The sequence below is a fragment of the Camellia sinensis genome, chromosome 2 (assembly GCF_055761805.1).
Source record: "Camellia sinensis isolate YWXY chromosome 2, ASM5576180v1, whole genome shotgun sequence".
Classification (NCBI taxonomy): Eukaryota; Viridiplantae; Streptophyta; class Magnoliopsida; order Ericales; family Theaceae; genus Camellia; species Camellia sinensis.
The window spans coordinates 205,762,780-205,787,133 of NC_138962.1; the positions used below are offsets into that span (position 1 = coordinate 205,762,780).

General features: G+C 36.9%; 3 protein-coding genes across 3 annotated transcripts; 1 reads left to right on the forward strand and 2 right to left on the reverse strand.

Annotated features, from left to right (window-relative positions):
• Positions 1-465: 465 nt before the first annotated feature.
• On the reverse strand, positions 466-1,915 carry LOC114288767 (uncharacterized). The gene has a single exon (XM_082916654.1). It carries the CDS (start codon positions 1,885-1,887, stop codon positions 781-783), a length of 1,107 nt encoding a protein of 368 aa, XP_082772780.1. The 5' UTR covers positions 1,888-1,915; the 3' UTR covers positions 466-780.
• An 877-nt stretch (positions 1,916-2,792) lies between these two features.
• On the reverse strand, positions 2,793-3,471 carry LOC145819385 (uncharacterized). Its single transcript, XM_082913372.1, has 2 exons — positions 3,123-3,471; positions 2,793-2,812 (listed from the first exon to the last, which is right to left on the reverse strand). Exons 1-2 carry the CDS (start codon positions 3,469-3,471, stop codon positions 2,793-2,795), a joined length of 369 nt encoding a protein of 122 aa, XP_082769498.1.
• A 6,851-nt stretch (positions 3,472-10,322) lies between these two features.
• On the forward strand, positions 10,323-11,442 carry LOC145819386 (uncharacterized). The gene is made up of 2 exons (XM_082913373.1): positions 10,323-10,595; positions 10,927-11,442. The coding sequence occupies exons 1-2, from the start codon at positions 10,323-10,325 to the stop codon at positions 11,440-11,442; spliced, it is 789 nt and encodes a 262-aa protein (XP_082769499.1).
• Positions 11,443-24,354: the final 12,912 nt, after the last annotated feature.

Below are 24,354 nucleotides of genomic sequence, written 5' to 3' on the forward strand. Positions count from 1 at the left end.
ATTTTTTGTCGTCAATTGTCACAATTGGCGACAAAAAAATTTGGTCGTTGAATGTGCTAATTGGCGACCAAAATTATTGGTCGTGGAATGTGACAATTGGCGACTAAGATATTTGGTCGGCAAAAGGCGACTTTTCGCAACCAAAATATTTTTGCGACAGAATAGATTAGTCGCAGTAATGATATATTTAGCGACCAAAAATTTAGTCGGCAAATTCAACTTTTCCCGACCAACGAAAATTTTGGTCGCGAATTACTTTTGCCGACCCTCAATTGGCGACCAAACTAGCGACAAAAAAAATTGGTCGCGGATAACTTTTGCCGACCAAAAATCGACTTTTAGCGACCAATTTTTTTGTTGCCAAAAGTGTTAATTCTTGTAGTGAACATTAATTAATTTGCCTGACTAATAAAGGGTTATTGAGAAATTAAGGGATTCTCATAGTAACAGAAGGTACAACTTAGATAAGCACAATAAGGCTACTCTTAGCATTTGAAATTCATCGTTTCATTGCTTATTACAATAAACTGATAGCGAAAAGAAAGCTTTGCACAAACAAAAACAAAAAAATTACACAAAGAAGTATCTCCACTGTGGGGATTTCTTATTCACAAATAAACTTGTTTAAATTAAAAATTGAAAAACAATGCCACAAATGCCTTCAAAAACAACTTTAAAAAATGGAATTATTTATTCTTGTTGCAATTCAAGCTGATGCAATATTAATTAAGCTGCAGGCCTTAAATAGTATGGGTTGAGACACAGGTGGCAGTGGTTGACTTAATAATGGTGCGGTGGTGGTGGTGAGTTGTAGTAGTATGGAGGTGGTGGTGATGGAGATGGTGGAGGAGGAGATTTGTAGTAGTAGGGTGGTGGTGGTGACTTAACTGGTGGAGGTGGTGATTTGTAGTAGTATGGAGGTGGAGGTGGTGATTTCATTGGGGGAGGTGGTGATTTGTAATAGTAGGGTGGTGGTGGTGACTTCACTGGTGGAGGTGGGGATTTATAGATGTATGGAGGAGGTGGTGACTTCACTGGAGGTGGTGGTGATTTGTAGTAGTATGGAGGTGGAGGTGGTGATTTAACTGGGGGAGGTGGTGATTTGTAATAGTAGGGTGGTGGTGGCGACTTCACTGGTGGAGGTGGGGATTTGTATATGTATGGAGGAGGTGGTGATTTCACTGGAGGTGGTGGTGATTTGTAGTAGTAAGAAGGTGGTGGAGAAGGAGATGGTGGTGGTGGCGATTTGTAATAGTATGGTGGTGGTGGTGATCGAGATGGTGGGGGTGGTGACTTATAATAGTAAGGTGGTGGAGGTGATGGCGATGGTGGTGGTGGTGACTTGTGGTGGTGGAGATGGGGTGGTGACTTGTAGTAATAAGGTGGAGGAGGAGACGAAGAAGGTGGTGGTGGAGATTTGTAATAATATGGTGGAGGGGGTGATGGAGATGGTGGAGGTGGTGACTTATAGTAATAAGGTGGGGGTGGAGATGGAGATGGCGGTGGAGGTGACTTGTAGTAGTAGGGTGGTGGTGGCGATGGAGATGGTGGAGGTGGAGATTTGTAAATATACGGTGGTGGCGGTGATGGTGATGGAGGAGGTGGTGATTTGTACATATAGGGTGGTGGCGGGGATGAAGATGGTGGAGGTGGAGATTTGTAAATGTAGGGAGGTGGTGGCGATGGTGATGGGGGAGGTGGCGATTTGTAAATGTAAGGTGGTGGTGGAGATGGTGATGGTGGTGGTGGAGACTTGTAAATATAAGGAGGTGGAGGTGGTGAAGCATAAATATAAGGCGTATTAGCAACAACACTAGTTGCTGCTAAGCAAAATACCAAAGCATAGACAAATTGAGGCCATTGCCTCAAACTTCCTAGGCTTCCCATTTCGATCTCTATGTTGGTTTGTGTCTTGGATGACGAGAGTGAGAGAGTACTATCCCCTTTATATACTAATCCATGGGATTGACTTTTCACAATGATAACCTCGATCTGTTTATAACCCAAATATCAAATTTTCCACATTTAAAAAAAAAAAATGTTTATGAATAAATCTGCAGACTCATAAATTAATTATAGAACCAGATACACAATGTATATAAATAAATAAAATTCTTCAAAACTAAATCTACTTGTATTTTTTATGTTTCTGATATTGTAATTGATTTTTATATTCTTAACATATTTATTTTATTTATTTGTTTTTAATTTACCTATTATGGAAAGGTGGTGTGCCACTAAGATTCGTGAGAATTCGGTTTGGGAAGGTCCCCATATAGGGCCATGAACATGTCAAGAAACATAAAAAATGGGTAAAATGGACACACAATAAAAATATTGAAAATGATATATATAACGGTTTTTAAATTTTATTTATTGGCCACTATACACAAATGACATATCTTTTTGTCTTAATTTTAAAAAATTCTAGTGAAAATTATATTTATGTTTAGGATTACTCAATAAATATATACAGATACAATTATATGAAAAGTTAATGGATTTGTGACGTTACATTTATGTAGTATTATTCGTCAATGAAAATTTATAATGTGCACTAACAAAAGTGAGTTGTCACATTGATAAACTTTTCACTACGTGATTAATTTGAAATATTCTAAAAAATATTGCATCGTATTTTGAGCCTTTTGGATAATTTAAGAGAAATTACATACCAATGGAATCTTTTTAAAATAATTACTATTTCATGAAAAAAATTATAATTTTAATTGCTAAAATTTGTAAAATTTTTCATTGATCTGAAATTATTTTTACAAATATCTGCTGATTTGTTATTTCCTCAATAATTTATCTGCACAAAAATACATATATTTAGCTTTAATTCAATTTTCACTCTTGCTTCAAATTCATGTGTTGGGTTAATTAGACTTGCTATAATTCATGTCATGATATTGGCTTGTTTTGAAAAATAGGTTAAAAGTTGAACCCTTGATTTTTTTTTTTATAGCTTTTTTTGAAAAAAAAAATATGGAAAAAAATAAAGAGGTGATGTGACTTGAAATAGGTTAAGTGACTTTTAACCAAATTCCCAAAATAGGTCATTGTCATATTTTTACGGTGAAACAAAACAAAATACATGGGACTAAGCTCTCTCTCTCTACCCATCCCGAACATATCAGTCACTAGCCGCTTACGAATCTCAGCTGGTGGGTCATTAACAACTAAGATGTCTTCAAGTTGTGCAGCTCCCAATTTGGCTAGAGCATCCGTGCATAAGTTTCCTTCACAATAGACATGTTGGGCAGTGCATTGGCAGCCATTGAATATGATCCTTGCATCTTCCATTAGACCTCTGTAAGGGTGTTTGTCTCCAAGGCCTTCTTCAAGCAGCTTGACTACTTCCTGAGCATCGATTTCCACAATCACGTTGTTGAAGCCTCTTTGGAGAATGATTGTTAGTCCTTTGTACACCTCCCACAATTCAGTTTCAAGGCTGGTGCAGCTGTCCATCCTCACAATGATTGTCAGTCCTTTGTACACCCCCCACGTATCATTTTTGTTAATTCTAATTATTTTAGCCTAATAAAAGAGGAGTTATTTTTACCTTTTCTATAATCACAAAACAAAATGATTAAATTTAAATTAAATGAAATAAAGAATATCACATCATTATACATAAAAATTATTTTTAAATAAATTATTGTTTATTTGATAGCTATTGTAGTAAGGTACAAGAATATGCATTCATCATGGGTTAAGTTTATATTCAATTCACCGGCACAGTAATAATATATTCTATCAATTTAAAAACTTGATTAAAAATTATTTTTTTGACTTTTAATCTATTTTAAGTCAAATCACCTCTCTATTTTTTTTACATATTTTTTCAAAAAAAAAAAAAAATTAAAAATAGTCAAAATCCAAATTTTAATCTATTTCCCAAAACAAATGTTTTTAAAAGGGGCAATTACATCCTAATATAGTTTTATAAAAAATAATTACATATACATAATAAATTTTATGATCTTGGTTATTAATATTTATAAAATTTATTATTGATTTTTAATTTTTTTTAAATGTTAATGATTTGATATTTTTTCCTTTTTAAAAACCTCTATTCTATTCAATAATTTTGTAATAATTGTGGCAAGGTTGCTATCACTCTCTTTGACTTTCGTGCACTATTCACGATTATTGTCCATGGAAGCAAAGCATGAAATTTTTTTCCCCTCTTTTTCTATCTAATAAAAAATTAATTATAAATATAAAAAGACGTATATTAAATTAAATAATTATAATCTAACAAGAAGCCCATAAAATTGACCACTTAACTTCTCAAATGTACATAAATGACTAACTAAATTAGCCTAATTGTTTCATCAATTCATCTTTTAAATTGTTAAAAATTAAAAATCATCAAATAATTACGAGTTATTTCGAATTGATAAATATGGATCGTCATTAATTTCTTAACTAAAAATAGCAAGTATCTAAAAAAAATTAATATATGATTCAAATTTATTTATTATATATATATGATAAATCAACCCATATAATACTTCTTTGAATAAATTTTGATTATTTTTGTAAATGCATAAAATTATTGTTATTTAACTATAGGTGTCCCGTATAAAATGTTGAAGAGAATACCAGTTGTGCAAGTTTGGTAAGGAAATGGAATAAGTCAACCCTTTCGTGTCTGGTTCTTAAGGTGTGCTTTTATTTAATTATCTTTTGTTGTCCTTTTTTATTATAATTATTGTTTTATGCTTTTTATTGTTTTGTTATTTTTTGTCAAAGTTATTGTCTGTCTTTGAAAATAAAACTTTTCTTTTCTTTTCCCAAATATATATATATATATATATCCAATCTAGAAACTTGATCAACAAAGTTGTGCAAGTTTGGCAAGGAAATGAAATAATTTTTGCATAAAATTGTTGATTTTCGACCACACTGCTAACTCAGTTTTCAACCAGAGAGCACTGACAGAATAGGTGACACCTGGCTGACCTGCAACAGAAAGAAGAGACTCCGGCGGTGGTTCGTCCACCTGGGGTACTCTGACGATCAAGTCAGTACTCAATATCTCTCACAGATAACCAATAGTGCTTAACTCACTAGACAGAATATCAAAAGTATACCTTAGACCCATGGGGGTGCCTCCCTTTTATAGCCAGCACAATCCTAGTCCCAAATAGAAGCCTAGCTCTAATGGACTTAGGATTTATTGCTAATCTTGGACTCCTAGTAGAATTAGGATAAACTCTTTAAGAGTCTCATTTTTACCCAAACTGAAGTCTTCTTCAATTCTAGGACTCTTGTGCCTTATCCGTTTATCTCGAATTTCGATATCTTTGGAGTTAACCTTGGCCTTGCCGAGATCACCTCAGCGTCATGACCAGGACACGTAGCACCTCGGCGTCACCCTGGCCACGTGTTGGTACTCAGAAAATATATCCTCACAATATATATATATATATATATATATATGATAAATCAACCCATATAATACTTCTTTGAATAAATTTTGATTATTTTTGTAAATGCATAAAATTATTGTTATTTAACTATAGGTGTCCCGTATAAAATGTTGAAGAGAATACCAGTTGTGCAAGTTTGGTAAGGAAATGGAATAAGTCAACCCTTTCGTGTCTGGTTCTTAAGGTGTGCTTTTATTTAATTATCTTTTGTTGTCCTTTTTTATTATAATTATTATAATTATTGTTTTATGCTTTTATTGTTTTGTTATTTTTTGTCAAAGTTATTGTCTGTCTTTGAAAATAAAACTTTTCTTTTCTTTTCCCCGGATTTAAGATATGATTGTGTTTGTTACATTAATTTTACTGATTATGCAAAGCAAAATTTTATATGTGTACTAATTAATAAAAAAAAAAAAATTTAAAACTCTATTTTTAAAGTTCACCATGCCCGAAGAATTCGGAACTGCCCTCAAGAACTGAACACAAATATTCAATGCATGTGGTTTGAGAGATTTTTTTATGAAAAAGTCTATACTTAAAAATTAAATGGAGAGTTGAGATTCAAATGATGTGTTGTGAGTTTATGTAAAGATTAAAATTTCAATCACACATTCATAATTTTAGATAAAATTTTTGTTCTGAGTATGGAATGTGATTACTTTTATATATTCATTTTTTTTTTTTTAGGAGACAACTAGTTTGGTTTGTGAGAAACTAGAAGAGAAAAACAATAAACTAGAAAATAGAAAAAAAAAACAAGAGGTTAAAGGAAATTCGATGTTCATTCATAGGCAATACTTGGCAAACTATATTTATTTATTCTGATATTACACTTGGCAGTATTTGATTCATTATAATTAAAGAAGAATAAAATAATTATTTAATTTTTTTTAAATGACTATTATTTTACAATAATAAATAACAAATATTTTGATGTCCTGATCGTTCTTGTGAACCATACACTCGGTAAGAACACATATTGAGAAAACATCCAATATCGAATTTTGGATGACTTTTGTGTAAGAATATCCATAAAGTGGCCTATATACTACATGTTTATTTATTTATTTATTATATATATATATTTAATCAATTTAATAGGTAATGGGTAACTAACGTGAAACATGTCAATTATCCCATATGATGGTTTCATGGGAAGTTACAACTTCCCTGATGGTGGGAAGTTATAAAGAGTTACACTTGGATCATGGGTCCAAGCCTATCTATATATGCCTGTGATAGCCATCAAAACACAGACGCTGTTTGTGAATAGAATAGATTTGAAATTCTGTTCTTTCCACTTTTCTAGATGGTTCTGTATAAGTATTTTGTATTTTGTGAGTGGTTTTATTTATACATTCAAGACTTGATCAAGAATAAGATTCAAAGGTTTGAACATCATGACATAAGGTATTTTTCTTTTATTAAATTATTTTAATTTTCACAATTGGTATCAGAGCCTCCTCATATTTTGTTGTTTAGCCTTATTGTATTTTTATGGACGCCATTACAATATATATATTTTCTTGAACCTCAATTCTGTTATGGTGTAGATATTTGCAATTTTATGCATTAGTTCAGTTCATTTTAATAGGCAAATTACATATACCCCCCTCGGGGTTTAGTAAAATTACAGATACCCTCTTGAGGTTTGAGAAATTACAGATACCCCCTGAAGGTTATATTTGCATAACAAATTAGGGGGCAAATTGTTATGAAAATATAAACCTCAGGGGGTAATTTATTATGAAAATATAAACCTCAGGGGGGTATTTGTAATTTTTGAAACCTCAAGAGGGTATCTGTAATTTAGTTAAACCTCGAGGGAGGTATATGTAATTTGTCCTATTGTTTTCTACGTCTCTTAATGCTTCCGCATGTTCATTCAGTTTGACATACCACCATGAGCTCTTAGACCTTTGTTTTGTTTTTTCTTGTGAAGAGAATCTATAACCTATAGACCATTATAATAAGTTATATATATATATATATATATATAGAGAGAGAGAGAGAGAGAGAGAGAGAGAGGTTTGATATTCTACTACTTAATGGTGGATTTTAGATTTATACAACAACCATTATTATACAAGATTTGTAGTTTCACTTGTATATTTTTGTACTATTTAAAGATTAACCTTTGAAATTAATATAAACGCTTACTATTTGGTTTATCTTGTTTAAAAAAGATTTTTTTTTTTTTGAAACGTGTTGGTTAATTTTCTCGTTATTAGAAATAAATTGTTGCATGATATAAATTAATTAGAGGTGATAATAGAATTCATCTTGTTTTATAATAGTAGTGTTTATATTAATTTAGAAGTATTCCTATTCTAAATTTGCTGTGTTTTGAAAACCTACTGTATATCATTAAGTATGAGTTTTCATTAATTGACACACATTGAAGACCATTTTGCATAAAATCTAGAAATTCTCATGTATTTATTTGGGTCCATTTAGTTAATTTTAAAAGACATTAAAGACTTTAATTTATTTCTAGATTTTTATAAGGATATGATATTAAGGATATTTTGTTTATTATAGTTGCATGTTTAAATAGTAAGTAAATTCATTTGAATTTCATACAGTAAACTATCTTAACATATCCTTTAAAAGCCTTATAAATTTTCATAATAATTGACATGCTCTCTAGTATAGTGTAACATCACATTACATGTATCAAGATTATTTATTTCATGAAAATTTATGTGAAATAAGAGCATGTATGTATTGTGTGTTGGACTTACGGAATTTATTTTAGTCTAACTTTTAAGCAAAATCTAGTATAAGGTTGAATTATATGTGTTTGTTCTTTGTATTTTTCATATGATATTACTCTGATTGCATATGTTATTTATTATGTACTTGTTGTGATCATAAAGATTTGCTCACATTAATAAATTATGCCATAATTAAAAAATTTATTATGTTTTCAGAGTAACCACAATATCTTAAGACATAAAGATGTAGTGATTCTCAGCATTTTTATCACATAAAGTTAAAAAAAATTAATTTGGTATTTTCTATTGTAATTATGTTTCATAAACAATTTCTTGGTTCCATAGGAAAGTAGTTATTTATGAAATTTAATTAGAATAAGATAATGGATTGGGTATTAAAGGGATTGAACACTCTAAACCCACATGTATGAGTTTTCTTTTCCGTGAATATTTCGGAATTCATTAGTCTTATTATAAAGTAATAACAAATCTAATAAAGTTTAGTAATCTTTACCCACAGGAAGGTTTAGATTTGTTACTAAATTTGACATTGGTTGATTCAGACTATAGTTATTGTTTTAAAGCATTAATAATGTTCTTGGTAATTAAAGTGATTTCTACCTCTATACTGTCTAATGAGTCTTTTCGTATTCCATTCTTGAATGGTGATAATTTTTTAGATTGGAAAGACAAAATCCTTCTAACATTAGGGTGCATGGACCTCGATCTGGCACTCCATGTGGATGAACCTCCTGAACCTATGGACGAGAGTTCCGTCGCAGAAAAGAGTGCTTATGATAAGTGGGAGCGATCTAATCGCTTAAGCCTAATGCTCATAAAGTCAAATATCAGCCAGAGCATTAGCAAATCAATCCCATCATTTGATAAGGTCAAGAACTACATGAGGGCTATTGAAAAGCAATTTGTTAGTTCTGACAAGGCATTGCCAAGCACCCTAATGAACAAACTATCAAGAATGAAGCATAACAATTCTAGGAGTGTGCGTGAGCACATTATGGAAATGAGGGACATTGCAGCTCATCTTAAGTCCTTAGTGATTGTGATTTCTGAGTCATTCCTTGTCAATTTCACACTCAATTCTCTTCATGTGGAATATGGAACATTCCAAATTTCTTACAACACACAGAAGGAAAAATGGTCTATCAATGAACTTTTGACCATGTGTGTTCAAGAGGAGGGGAGATTGAAGCATAGAAAAGTGGAAAGTGCCCATTTAGTAACACATAAAGGAGGGCAATGCAAAAAGGGCAAAAGTGATAAGAAATGAAAGAAGCTTGGTAAAGTGCCATTTAAAAATCATGGCAATAAGGATACATGCTTCTTTTGCAAGAAAAAGGATCACATGAAGAAAGACTGTCCCAAGTATAAGAAATGGCTTTAGAAGAAAGGTAATCTTATATCTCTTGTGTGTTATGAATCTAATTTTGTTAATACTCATCAATATGAGTGGTGGATTGATTCGGGTTCTACAATTCACATTGCTAATACCATGTAGGGCTTCCTCAGCCTAAGGAAACCGACGGGAAGTGAACAAGGCATCTATTCAGGCAATGGGATGTGTTCACACGTCTAAGCTGCGGGAACTTTCAGACTTGTTTTAAATAGTGGCTTTGTTTTGGATCTTGAAAACACTTTTAACATTCCATCTTTTTCTAAAAATTTAATTTTTGTTTCTAGACTAGTATCGTTTGGATTTGAATTTCAGTTTGTTGGTACAAATTTTAGTTTATTTAACGACTCTCTTTCTGTAGGATTTGGTACTTTAATTAATGGTCTGTACAAATTAAATTTGGATCCTATTTTTGAACAAAATCTTTTAACCTTGCATGGTGATATTGGCATTAAGCGTAATGTTGTTGATGAGTACTCCTCTGTACTTTGGCATAGGAGATTGGGACATATCACCATTGAGAGAATAAAGAGGTTGGTTAATGATGAAGTCCTTGTGACTCTTGATCTTACCAACTTTGGTATTTGTGTGGATTGCAAAAAGGGAAAGTAGACCAACAAGACTAGTAAAGGTGCCAAAAGGAGTGAGGAAATTCTTGGAATCATATAGGCTGATATTTGTGGATAATTTACTCCACCTTGTTTGAATAATCAGAGATATTTTATCTCATTTATTGATGAATATACACGATACATGTATCTCTACCTCTTGTTTGATAAGGTCGTGGCACTTGATGCCTTTAAAGTTTATAAAGCAGAGGTAGAGAAACAAGCAAAAAAGAAAATTAAAATTGTGAGGTCAGACAAGGGTGGAGAATATTATGGGAGGTATATAGAATTGGGACAATTACTAGGTCCGTTTGCTAAGTTCCTCAAGGAAGAAGGCATTATTTCACAATATTCAATGCTTGACACATCACAACAAAATGGTATTGCTGAAAGAATGAACCAAACACTTATGGACATGGTAAGGAGTATGCTTAGTTATTCTAATGTGCCTATAAATTTGTGAAGTGAAGCTTTGAAAACTGCTGTGTATATCTTAAATAGGGTTCCGTCCAAGGTTGTTCCCACGTTTGGGGTTGCCCAGTTGAAGTGAGGGTGTACAACCCACATTTAAAGAAATTAGACCCCGGAACAGTTAGTGGTTTTTTCATAGGCCATATGGAAAGCTCCAAGGGCTATAGATTTTATTGGGCTACATATTTTATTGTCCTTCAAATGCACTTAGAATTGTTGAAGCCATAAATGCTAAGTTTATTGAGGAAGTTGACCATAGTGTGAGTTACCCTTGAAAGATAGAGTGGGAGGAATTATGGGATCCGGATACAACACTCGTGAATATAGGTGAATTGGTTGTCTTTCAAGATAATCAACCAGATGTTCTTGAAAATCAACAAATTCAAGAACTTCCACCACAAGAGGAACAAGTCAACATAGAGCCTGTAGCTCAAGTCCTAATTGAGACTACAGAATTAAGGAGATCCTTACGAGCTAGAAAGTCAACAATTTCTAGTGATTATTTTGCATACTTAATGGAGTCTGATTTTGACATCGGACATAAAGATGATCCTATTTCGTTTTCTAATGCCATGAATAATGATGATTCTAAATTATGGTATGATGCCAAGAAGGAACAGTTGGAATCTATGGCTAAGAATCAAGTTTGGGAAATTGTCGAGTTGCCTAAAGGAGTTAAAGTTGTTGGCTGTAAATGGATCTTTAAGACCAAGAAAGACTCAAATGACAATGTTGAACGATATAAGGCCAGACTTGTAGCTAAAGATTTCACTCAAAGAGAAGGCATCGATTAGCATAATACCTTCTATCCGGTTTCAAAAAAGGATTCATTTAGAATTATCATGGCCTTAGTGGCTCATTTTGATTTAGAGCTACATCAAATGGATGTGAAAACGACATTTTTAAGTAGGGATCTTGAGGAAGAAGTATACATGAAGCAATCTGAAGATTTTTGTTGTGATAAAGATAGTCACTTAGTTTGCAAGCTCAAGAAATCCATATATGGCCTAAAACAAACTTCCCGACAGTGGTATTTAAAGTTCCACAATGTTATTACTTCATATGGTTTTACAGAGAATGTTGTGGACAATTGTATATACCTTAAGGTTAGTGGGAGTAAATACATTTTTCTAGTTCTATATGTGGATGACATTTTACTTGCATCTAATGATTTGGGATTGTTACATGATACTAAACAATTTCTTTCCCAAAATTTTGAAATGAAGGATATGGGTGAAGCTTCTTATGTCATTGGCATAGAGATTCACAAAGACAAGTCCAAAAGGACATTAAGATTGTCTCATAAGCCTATATTGAAAGAGTTTTGGAGAAATTCAAGATGAGTGATTGCACTCCTAATGTAGCGCACATTTTAAAGGGTGACAAATTCAGTTTAAGTCAATGTCCGAAAAATGATTTGAAAAAGGAACAAATGGTTAGCATTCCCTATGCGTCTGTCGTAGGCAGTTAATGCATACTTTGGTTTGTACACGACCTGACATTGCATTTGTGGTTGGGATGCTTGGAAGATACCAAAGTAATCCATGAATGGATCATTGAAAGGTTGCAAAGAAAATCATAAGGTACTTAAAGGGAACCAACGACTACATGCTTACTTACAAGCATGTTGACTGTCTTGAGGTAGTTGGATATTCAGACTCGGATTTTGCGAGTTGTCAAGATTCCAGAAAATCCACTTTAGGATATGTCTATCTGCTAGCAGGCGGTGTTATTTCATGGAAGAGCGCCAAAGAGACGATAATTGCATCATCAATAATGGAAGCAGAGTTTATAGCATGCTTTGAAGCAACCTTACAGGCTATTTTGTTAAGAAATTTTATCACAAGGTTCTGAATTGTGGATTCAATTTCTAGGCCATTAAAGGTTTACTGTGATAATTCGACTGCAGTTTTCTTCTCTAACAACAACAAAAGTGGTAGCCGAAGCAAGCATATTAACATAAAGTATCTTGCTGTTTGAGACCGTGTTAAGAAGCAAGAAGTCAGCATTGAGCATATTAGTATCGATATGATGGTTGTAGATCCCGTGACCAAAGGTCTTTCTGTAAAGGTGTTTTCAAAACACGTTGAAGGCATGAGACTAATTGGTTAGCTCAATAATTTTTCTAGTTATTGTTTTGTTTTGCTTTATTTTGTCATGACATTTTGATTATTATTAAAGAAAAATATCATTTTGTGCACCTAAAGTATTTGTGATGCTACGCAGTCCATTGGGACTATTGATCCATAGGGATTGTTGGACCAAGAATAACTTATTAGAAGTTATTCATAAAGAACGACACCACATAAAGTTGAGAGTAACATACAATGAAATATATGGAAGGAAATACTCAATTGATAGAGTATAACAGCCATGATTTGTGTATTATGACTCTAAGGTTTGGGTATTTTTATTTAATGGCCATAATCAGTTTGTAAGTTACCCGAAAGTCAACAAAATGTGTTATATGTGCCAAGTGGAAGAATATAAGAATATCCATAAAGTGGCCTATATGCCACATGTTTGTTTTATATATATATATATATATATTTAATCAGGTTAATGGGTAATGGATAACTAACGTGAAACATGTTTACTATCTCATATAGTGGTTTCATGGGAAGTTACAACTTCCTTGATGGTGGGAAGTTATAAAGAGTTACACTTGGATCATGGGTCCAAGCCTATCTATATATGCCTGTGATAGTCATCAAAATACAGACGTTGTTTGTGGATAGAATAAGCTTGAAATTCTGTTCCTTTCACTTTTCCATATGGTTCTATAAAAGTGTTTTGTGTTTTGTGAGTGGTTCTATTTATACATTAGAGACTTGATCAAGAACAAGATTCAAAGATTTGAACATCATGACAGGAGGTATTTTTCTTTTATTGAATTATTTTAATTCTCACATTTTGTGGCTATTTTAATTCGTGGGGCTTGTTAGATGTGATTATATTACATATTTTTAAATAATTATATGTGGAATTGATATAGTTATCATTTAAAAATTATAAAAACCCAATCAAGAATTTTGAAAAAAATATTAAAAAACGAAAGTCTCTATCTTATCTTCTGGCATTTGTAACAAATGATAAAACTACCTCAGCATTAGTAGCATCAGCAGCTAACTCAGTCTCAAGTTCTACACCAGTAGCTCACTCTGCTTCAGCTCATGATAGTTAGTTAGTAGTTAGAGTTTGTCAACTCAAGATTAGTTAGTAGTTAGAGTTTATTATAGTTTGTTAGGAGGTTGTTATATCATCTGTATAAATATACACTGTGTCTGATCATAAAAGAATAACAATGAAAGATTCAATTGTTCTTCATGGTATCAAAGCTACAATAAAGCTCCTATGAGCATAGTTCTGATCCACATATGGTTGCTTTATCATCTTCTTCATCTTCTTTTTCTTTACTTGCAAATCTTAATCTCTTGATTTCCAATCTGAATTCTTTCATCACAGTTAAACTCGATTCCACCAATTTCTTTATATGGCGAAGTCAATTTCAAAATATTTTACGAGCTACTGATCTGTTAGAGTTTGCAATTGGATCAGTTCCATGTCCTCCATTGATGATCACTTACTCCAATGGCCTTGAAGTTTTGAATCTAGGTCGAGCAACTTGGAACAAGACTGATGCTCATCTGCGAAGTTTTGAATCCAGATCGAGCAACTTGGAACAAGATTGATGCTCATCTGCTCAGTTGTATAACTGCTACTCTTACACCTATAATTTTTTCTTCTGTTTTTCATCTGCAACATAGCTTCGCGGTATGGACTGCTCTTTGCAAACGTTTCACCATGGTGTCTCGTTCTCACATCTATCAAATCAAGAATTGATTGACTTATTTAACCAAAGGTTCCAAATCAATTGAAGAATATTTGACTCAAATCAAAGAGCTTGCTGATCAATTAGCTCTTGCTTTATCACCTATGGATGATGAAGATTTGGTATTGCTTACTCTGAATGGCTTGTCAGATGAGTTTGATGCTCTTAAAACTACTGTTCGTGCTCGGATAGAACCTATTTCCATGGTAGACTTAATTTCTCTTATGTGTTCTGAGTCTTTCCATATAGACTCCAAACAGAGAAAAATGCAATCACACGAAAACACAGTTGCCTATGTGTCACTGAGAGATTCCACCAGTGGATCTTCTTCTTCAAGAGGAGGACGATCCTCTTTTTGAAGCCAAAGAGGAGGATTTTGAGGCTCTTTTCATGGTAATGGACGATAGAGCTCTCGAGGTAGAGGAAGAATCTATTCACCTACTATAATATGTTAAATCTGTGGCAAAGGTAACCATACGACTCTTGATTGTTGGCACAGACTGGATGTGAATTTTTATCAAATTGTGCATCCACTTGCTTCTTCTCAACATTCTTCATCTCAGTCCTCTTCTGAACTCTCTTCTGCTTATCCTTTACCAAGAGCTTATGTTGCTTCTGCTTCTCCTCCTTCTCTATCTGAGGCTGCTCCCTGGTATCTTGATTCAGCTACCTCTGATCATATTACTCATGATCTCTCCAATCTCACTATGTCTCAATCCTATACTGGTCCTGATTAGATCACAATTGGCAATGGCACTTCTGTTCCTATTCATCACACAAGTAAAGGTATCCTTCATACTCCTCATTTTTCTTTTATACTCAATAAACTCCTCCATGCTTGTAATAACCCGACCCTTGTATGTGTTTCTGGCATAATTTAGTCCCTTGTTCTGTGCATTTAAATGTTTAATGTGAAATCTCTCGAGAAATTTAGTTTAAGCACATGGCTCTTATAAATTGAAACCTCTATCTATTTGGTAAGGAAAGCATCTGTCACAATTATAATGATTGAATTAGAAATTGGAAGCCATAGTGGCTTAATTACCTGAAATTGATTTTACATCAGAGATCAGCATAATTTTTAAGTAATAATAAGCATTTTTGTCAAAATTTGATTAGGGATGATTAAACTGATTAAATTTTGTCTTTACTCACTTTTAATGTAACGACCCCAAAATCCGTATTAAATATTACCTTTACGACCTTATGGGTTAATGCATTTTAATTTAATGATATGTGTTTAAATTGAGGAATTAACTGTTGAGCCACGGTTTTAAAATTGAAATTACCGACCTTTACGGGTTCAGAAATCACAATTGAGGACTTGGATGTGTTAATTGAAATTTTTAGAACTATTTGGGAAACTTAATTGGAAATCTAATTTGCTGGATTCGTTAATGTACGTTTGGGTGGTTAACTTGGTACTGCAAATTGAAACCCTTAGAGGCTTCAGAAACTAGAACAGGGGGCATATTTATGATCATCATAATTTTTAGAGTCATCTGGAAAGTTTAATTGAAATTTAATTTTGCGCGATTCGTAAGGCCACGTTTGGCTCTCCCTTGTGTTAAGCTTAAGTATGTGATATATACATATATGGATAGGCCATGTGAGTTGGGGGTTTTATCATTTTGAAGTCAAATAAAATATCTAAGGGAGAGGGAGAGGGAGAGAGAGAACCGTGAAAGAGAGATAGAAAGGAAACGAGGATCATCCATGGAAGCTTGGAAAATTGAAGAGATTAAAGGGGAAAAACAAGGAATTAAGTTAAGGTATGTGGCTTCAACTATTATCTTTGTAAATAATGCATCTACTACATGAAATCAATGATGGATTTGGGGAAAATTAATATGCAAATGAACAAGTGTGTTGGGTTATGAAAGAAATGAGTTAAACTCAAGGAATTGAACCTTGATTTCTTTAAATTTGCTTGAATTGGGTTCAATCTTAAGAATGATTCACGGAATACCAAGTTGTGGTGTGAAGATCAACCGTGTGTAAGATGTATTTGTATGATTTTGGGGTATATATTATAGAAGCTTGATTATATAGAAGATGAGACTTGAATTTCTATTTTTGAGGCAAAGATTGATTTGTTTAAAATGGAATTGCACTTGATTGATGTTAGTTTATCATGTTATGAGATAATTTTACATGTTTTTGAGTGATTTATGTTAAGAACCAAGTTTAAAAATGGAAAAAACAAGTGTTGGAAAAAAAAAGAGCCATTTTCGGACAGCAAACTGCCTAGAGCCGCACGTGCGGCTCTGTTTCCCGCACGTGCGGGAGACAGCTTTGTCCAGCCAACTTTGAATAAGCATATCTTTTCTTTTTTGATTTTCTTTTTTTTGTTCTTTTCTTTGCATTTTTCTTCATTTTTCTTCTTTTTTTTTTTCATTCTTTGCACTTTTCTTTTTTTTTTTGTTCTTTTTGTTCTTTTTTTTTTCTTGCTCTAATTTTTGCCTGGGTCGCCCTTCCGGGTTTTCGGCCCAGCGAGCCTCTCAAGGGTAAAAGTGTAGCTTTGTCCATGTCCAATGGTTTTGAGATCCTGAAGTCGTCTGAATCCAGGAGAATGGCTGTTATTTGCTGACGAAGTAAAAGTCCATCCAATGGGGGCTGAATTTGCCCCTAGTGTTGTGGATAGGAACTCGGCTGTCCTTCAGCAATACTTTCTTCTTTCCTCCCTTCTGGGATTTGGCATTCTTGCCGATCTTCATTGACTTGCGGAATGATCCACCTTTGGCTTTTCGAGCTGTCTGACATTTTTTTTTGCCCCTAGTTCGAAGGGTGCTTCTGACCTAGCTTCGCAAGCTTCTTTTGATGACATCTGGTCTTCTTGATCTGACTTCCTTGCCTCTTGTTCGAGGGCTGCTTTGAATCTGGCCACACAGGCCTCACATTGTAGTTGACCGTCAAACGTTCTGAATTCGAGTTCAAGGTTTTGAAAGCAGAGGGGTCGAGTCTCGAGGCTGAGAGCGATCCTAAGCTGCACAATCTCAAGAGCGATTCTACACAGGTCTTCGCAGGACCGCGCAAAACATTTTTTGAAATCTTTTAAGAAAGCGACCAGTCACTCGCGCTGAAGACAGTGTAGAACTAATCTGGATCAAGCTAGGATCCTTCCCAGTACTCACACTAACAAGCATGATTTCATTCATTAAGGGCTTAGCACGCCTTTCTTTCTCTCGAATGATCAAAGTTTTGCAAAACCCGAGGAATTCTTTCCTCTTCGTTTTCACCGCAGTGTTCGAAAAGTTTTGAAAAACTTAGGTCGATGCAATGAATTCAAAGCATAGAAAAGACACAGCTTCTAATCAAATACTGCCATCTCATTTGGAATTTCTGGTACAACTGGCACAAGGCAGAAGCAAATGCGAGAGCGTGAAAATCACTGCTGTTTCATTCAAAATCTGTTGGTACAACTGGCTCCCTGACAGAAACAGACTCAAAACAAAATGAAAAGACAAACACAAAACAAAATGGTGATGCCCAAGGCAACACCCCCTGGAATCACCCGACTCCTATACAACAGGACTGACTCGATACAACAAGACAGACCCAAAACAAAAAGAAAGACTGACTCAAAACAAAAAGACAAACTCAAAACAAAACAACAAGACTGACCCAATACCCAAGTCAGAAAGCACAAAAGCTAGCATTCGCAAATGCTCAAGACAGTGCATGCCATCCACCATATCTGGAGTAAACTGAGCGCTGCTCGCAGGTGGTTCATCCCCCCAATCACATCACATTATCCCCCAAATTCACTGATCAAGTGCCGATAGGCTTTGCAGGACCTGGTGCGGGGATGACCCCATTGTCAATCAAATTTTGTATCTCGTGGCAGAGACGGACGCAACTGTCGGTGTCATGACCGGTTTGTTAATGGAAAGCACAGTACTGGGTAGCATCATGCATAGCCGGAAGAGGGTTCGGGAGAGGCCGAGGCTCAAGGGGTTTGCGATGGCCTTGTCCAACAAGGATTTAGAGAGCTTTGGACAAAGGCATATAGAGAGCATGGAAGACTCTCTGACCTCGGGGTAGATACTTCAAGGTTTGTGGATTTTTGCTGGACGCACCAGTAAAGGGATTGGCAGGTGCTGGCTTGGTTTGTTGATCTCTTCTGAGTGCAGGATTATAACTGAAAGGAACGTTTCTGATACAACGACCCTTCTCCCGGCTTGCCCCTTGATTCAAAATGCTCTCATTCTGAGTGGCAAAAGTGTCGTCCACAGTTTTTGCAACAACTGCGAGCACTTGCTCTTTGTTCAGTCCCTCGGCTTTCAAAGCCTCAACAGCCAACAGAATATGTTCATGGGGATCCATGTCCGCCCCTATCTTGTTTTCACCACTCGCCTCCACTTGGTCAAGGGATCGACCTTCTTCAAACGCAGCCCGTCCCAAGATTGGGGAGCCTTTTGCCGTGAAACTCCTAGCATGTGCTGTGGTCGATGATGGAGCCAATGTCCCAGAGGCTAGATCTTTCACAGTTCTTTGAAGGTCTTCGATCATTCTCTTTAGCTCAGAAGTAGTGGGTTCACGGGTTTGGGATGATTGGGGTTCAGATGCACCCATTATGCATAAGTCCATGCTTTCCGGGATAAACACCTCAGGCTTGGGTAGATGGGCCGGGGTGATGTATATGCTGGGGTCATAGGTGGACGGCAGTATATGGATGAGGTTGAGATGGGAAGGTGACGAGTCAGTACTAACCTGAGGTCCTTTGGGTGGAGCTAGGGTCTCTTCGTCAATAAGATCCTGAATCTTATGACGGAGGTGGATGCAATGGTTTGTATCATGACCGTGTTGTTGATGATAGGCACAGTATTTAGCTGGGTCGTATCTTGGTGGAAGAGGATTTGGAAGGGGTTGGGGTTCTAGGAGTTCTAGGTGTCCTTCTTCTTGTAGCTTTTTCAAAGCTTGGGAAAGACTCATGTAAAGAGGGTTGAACTTTCGGGCTTGGGGCCGAGTTGAAGTGGTTGATTTTTGGCCATTGAGGGAAGTGGTGATAGTGTCTACTTCTGAGCATTTCGCAGCTGTGCTACCATCAGTAGTAGCATTGGAACTGCGAGCAACATTCCTCTTCAAAGGCTCATTATCTTCTGCGAAGACCCCCTGTTTGATGGCGTCCTCGATTTGAACCCCCATTTCATGAAGGGCTGGAAAGGTAAACAGAGGTAGAACGACCATCTTTTGTAGCAACTTGCCATGCAGATTCCAGATAATCATCCTGATCTGATCTTTGTCGGAAGGCCTTGTAGTCATCATTAAGGCCTTCGCTCTCCATCTCGTCACGAACTCTGAGAAACCCTCCTTTGGCTCTTGGCGGGTGACTTCAAGATCACGAGTTGTGACCTCGATCTGTGTGTTGTAGGAGTATTGAGCAATAAAGGCCTCAGCTAGCTCTTCCCAGTTCCATTTCACAGAGTTCTCTAATTTTGCATACCAGATTGCGGCTATCCCAGACAGGGTTCGGTCGAATAGTGACAATTTCTGGGCTGTTGTCAAACCCATTGGCCTCAAGATATCAGAAAACAACTGGAGGTGCACCATTGGGTCTTCAGAGCCATCGAATCGATCGATATGTGGCATCTTGAACCGATCCGGCAATGTCACCACTGAGTCGGCATAACCGTCCTCTATATCGGGAATAGAGTGGGCCCCCTGAGACGTTTTGAACAATTTCTCAAGCTTGCTCACTTTCAATGCCATGGGATCCGTCTCGAACTCAAAGGGGGAGTCCGATGGGTTGATTGGTGCTTTAGATAGCTGGGGTAGAACCGGGGGCGGAGCTGGCCCACCTGGAATGTCCGTATCATCCTGGACGTGGGTTGCCTCCCTGAGTATGGGAACTCTTGATGGGGGAGGAGCCTGGTGTGAAGTAGATACTCCGGTTTGCTGCTCTAACCTGGCAATTGTCTCTGCCTGTTGGGCTATAACCACAGCCTGTTGCTTGGCGAATTCCGCTTGACGGACATCATCTTGCTGCATGGCTTTCATACTATTCTGGAGCTGGCACACCATCTCTTCTAAGCCTGACATACTGTCCTGATCTGATTGAACCACCAATATATCTATCTCTACAGTAGACTCAAAATCTCAACAAGGCTGTTCAAAGACCACTGAGCTGGTAGCTACTGTACTGGTGGTCTGCGCCTGACTGACCTTTTTACCCTGCCTCTATTGCCATTGAACTGAATCTCTGACCCGACAAAGTCTATCAACACAAGTTCGGTGTACCTGGGGGATATTGGAGCCTTCTGAAGCTATGGTTCCAGGACTATCTAGCAAAAGAGAAAACATGCAGCATCTCAGCCTGATTTCACCAGAACAGATATGAGCATAACGGGATGACTGTGCCCTCTACTGAATTCTGCCCCAAAATTCGGCCTGTAACCTGTTACCCTCGGGTAAACTGAATCCCAAAATACTGAACTGGTGCCCGCAGGCCTGATGCCCAAACTTGCAAACTGATACATGCATTCCTGTAGAGACACACTCTAAAAGCACATAACAGATAAGTGAGAGCCAAAACACCCCTATGTTGGGGTAGGGTTTCCCTGTCCTATTTTGTCAGGAGCTAGGGTTTCACTACGCACGCAGCGGTTTCAAACAACCTATAAACGGGTAAGCACCTGTCCTAGTTTGGAATGGTCACTATGGATCCGAATATGCACTAGGTCGAATGGTCAAAAAGGGTGCCCCGGTAAAACCGGGGTTTGTGTTCTCATACTGGCAGAGCCCACAACCGGTCAGCCTTATGGTCATGCCTTGACAAGACAAGCCTCCGACAAACCGTTCAGGAATAGCAGATGGCAAACACGGTGTTCTAGGCGCACCAATGCAAATGCAATGCAAAGAAACACATAAGTGTAGTCAAAACCAGATATCATGAGTTTGAGTCAAGTTCTCTAAATTCCCCAACAGAGTCGCCAGAAACTGTAGATGTCCCCGAACGCCCCGGGGAGGAACGAGTCCCCCCCGTTCCATTTGATATTGGGCTCACTACAGTTCAGGACTCTAAAATTGTCACGGTTCTAAGTCTGAACCAAAGAGGCCAAATCCGGCAAATCGTTTTGAGAAAACAGATTTTGAAAGAAGTGCCAAACATGGACTGCTTTGCCAGATATAGAGTCGCCACCTAAATATTTTATTTTGGGAAAATTTAGGAAACCTTGACTCGTTTGCCTAAGGCCACATGTCCGTCATCACCAAAGTTGCCTCGGCTCGGGAACTTCGGTACGATTGGGGAAGGTCACATCGTGAGCACCCCCGCTCGCCCGATCAAAGATCGGCCTCTACTAACCATGATATCTATCTTTGAAAACATTATGCGTTCTTATTCCGGTTATTAGCCTAGATTTACTATGTGATGCTCACAGCATACAAGTATAGACTGGATCGCCTGAATTAGAACAAAACATTTCATGTTTGTTTGTTTGAAAATGGTCTGATGGTGCTACTCGCAAGTAGGCTAAGACGTGGATTTGCCACCCTCAGGTGGGCTTAGAAAACATGATTTTGCCACTACCTAGTGGGCTTTAAAACACACATTTGATGAATTGTTCCAATTCAAATAACCCAACCTTCACCCACAGGCATTCAGGCAGTTATATCACATAAGCAATTAGCCTCATGGTAAGCATGTTGTCATGGCAGTCAGTCACACGCATGCAAGGATGCTAAAGCGTAAAACTTACCGAGTACTCCAAGCCAAAACAGAAGCTAGGTTAGAAATCCATGCATGATCCTAACTATACAGAAATGCCTAATGCAACACATGCAAAATGCAACTATAGCAGGCTCGGCTATTCTAAACATGGCATATGAGGTGCAATAGATAACAAGTATTCAATCTTGGAATTGAAATACAAATGCAGTTAGTATGATGCGCCGAGCCCGGTGCATGCAAAACAGATGAATGAATGCAACATGCTATCATACTGTATGCTAATTGAAACATGCCCTAATCTAACCATCATAAGCTGGTAAATAAAAGGGAGAAAGACGTGGGGTTGGAAGACATGCATCACACACACGCACACTTATTACAATTATGCCCTCGCACAGAGGGTCCGAATAAATGATATACAGTCCCAAATAAATAATACAGTCCGAATGAATACAGAATTCTAATTGATTAACAAATTAAACTAAGAAAGCTGTAAACTAGCATACAAGCTAGGGACTGCCTCGACTCCGCTCCGGATGATGAATGATGCATGCTCGGGTTGCTTGGCATGGAAATCCACTGCAATGCCCCAATTAGCCTCTGTTTTGCAACAATTTTTTGGAAAACGTGCCAAGCCCCGGAAGACTGCTGATTCTTGATTTGCTGCAAAAGAGAGCAGGAAAGGGGCATGGCAATGTATTTTCACAAATGTATGCATGCTTCGATCCTCGTGCCACCAATCACGCATCTTGATGCATGATGGCCGAGGAGTCGAATTGTGCAACTCAATATAGAATGAATGCATATGAAAACACAACAAGACCTAACTCCATCATGGGCAATCCAGAGTGTCGGTGACAGGGAATTGAGACACGTTCCGTCACTCGAAGTACGAAACGTCCCTTGTTTCCCGTGCTCAGGCTAACTCCTATCCCAGGCACAATGCAATATGCATGATATGCATGAAATGCAACTAAGATACAACCTAACATACACAATGCTATGAAATGGCATACACGATGCATGAGATAACATGGCATACACAATGCGCTAACATACAACCTAGCATACGCAATGCTATGAAATGAAATGGCATACACAATGCATAATGGACTTACACCAACATGAGTGGACCTCAGCCACACTCACATAAGTGGCCATTAGATGAAAATGAGACACTCGAGATGCGTGCACACGTGCACGCAAACCGAGGACCGAACCTAAGGCACAAATGCCACTCTAACAAAGCATGGCAAGGCATGAAACATGATATGCAAACATGCAAATTTCAGTACCAAAATATGATGCAAAACAGCCCTGAAACATGGAAACATGGCACCTGATGCATGAAATGAGACCCGAAACTCGAAACTAGGCGCATGGAATGACTTATAGCTATACAAAGCATGCATTATTTGAATATGAAGAATAAAGACAGAATCAAGGAAGTCCTAAAACAAGCATATTTCCAGTTTTAAGCAAGGCCAAAAGGTGAACACAAGTAGGGCTAAGCTAACATGCAAAAATGGCCTCAAAAGAGAGGTAAAGAAGCAAGTAGTAGCTGCTGGCCCCAAAAAATGAATAGTCCTTCAACAAAGTTGAAGAGGGGTTCAAAAAAAGGTATTTTACAGTTTATGGCCGAGCCCAAAATAGTGCACAATTAAGCTTAAAATACTATGAAAGAAATAGGCCTAAAAGAAGGTTTAAACACAAAGTGTAAAAAGGGAGCCTCAAACATCAAAAGACCCTTGATAAAACATTAAGAGGGGGTCAAAATATGACTATTTTCAGTTTGGGTCGGAGCCAAAAAATGCTTTCAAGCAAGGCTTAGATATAGATCAAGATAGGAACAAAAAAGAGGAAAAAAAGCTTACCCTTGAAGACCAATGGACCAGCAGCTCTTGGTCTGAGAAATGGTGCTCCTAAGCTCTGAAAAATAGCTCCAAGTCGTTGGAATGGATGGTGGTGGGGTGTATACCAAAAATCGGAGCAAACGGAGGTGGTTAAGCGGTCCTGAACCGAGGCACACGGCCGACGGTTCTGAAAATCGGGAACCGGGCTCCGAAATGGGAAAAACGGCCTACAACCACGAAACGTAGCCTACAGCCACTGAGAGATGATCTACGAGATCTCTCGCTCCCTTTGGGAAGAGAAGACGGAGAAAACGGGACCTGGTTCGCAAACCGAGGCAAAACACAAAAG

Bases quoted from the DNA above. Each gene is read 5' to 3' on its own strand.
- LOC145819385 (XM_082913372.1), bottom strand. From the start codon at position 3,471: ATGGACAGCTGCACCAGCCTTGAAACTGAATTGTGGGAGGTGTACAAA. The intron at 2,813-3,122 runs GTAGAGAGAGAG...ATTTTTGTGCAG, and splicing joins GACTGATATGTTCGGGATGG to ATAAATTATTGAGGAAATAA.
- LOC145819386 (XM_082913373.1), top strand. From the start codon at position 10,323: ATGTATCTCTACCTCTTGTTTGATAAGGTCGTGGCACTTGATGCCTTT. The intron at 10,596-10,926 runs GTAAGGAGTATG...TACCCTTGAAAG, and splicing joins ACCAAACACTTATGGACATG to ATAGAGTGGGAGGAATTATG.
- LOC114288767 (XM_082916654.1), bottom strand. From the start codon at position 1,887: ATGGGAAGCCTAGGAAGTTTGAGGCAATGGCCTCAATTTGTCTATGCT.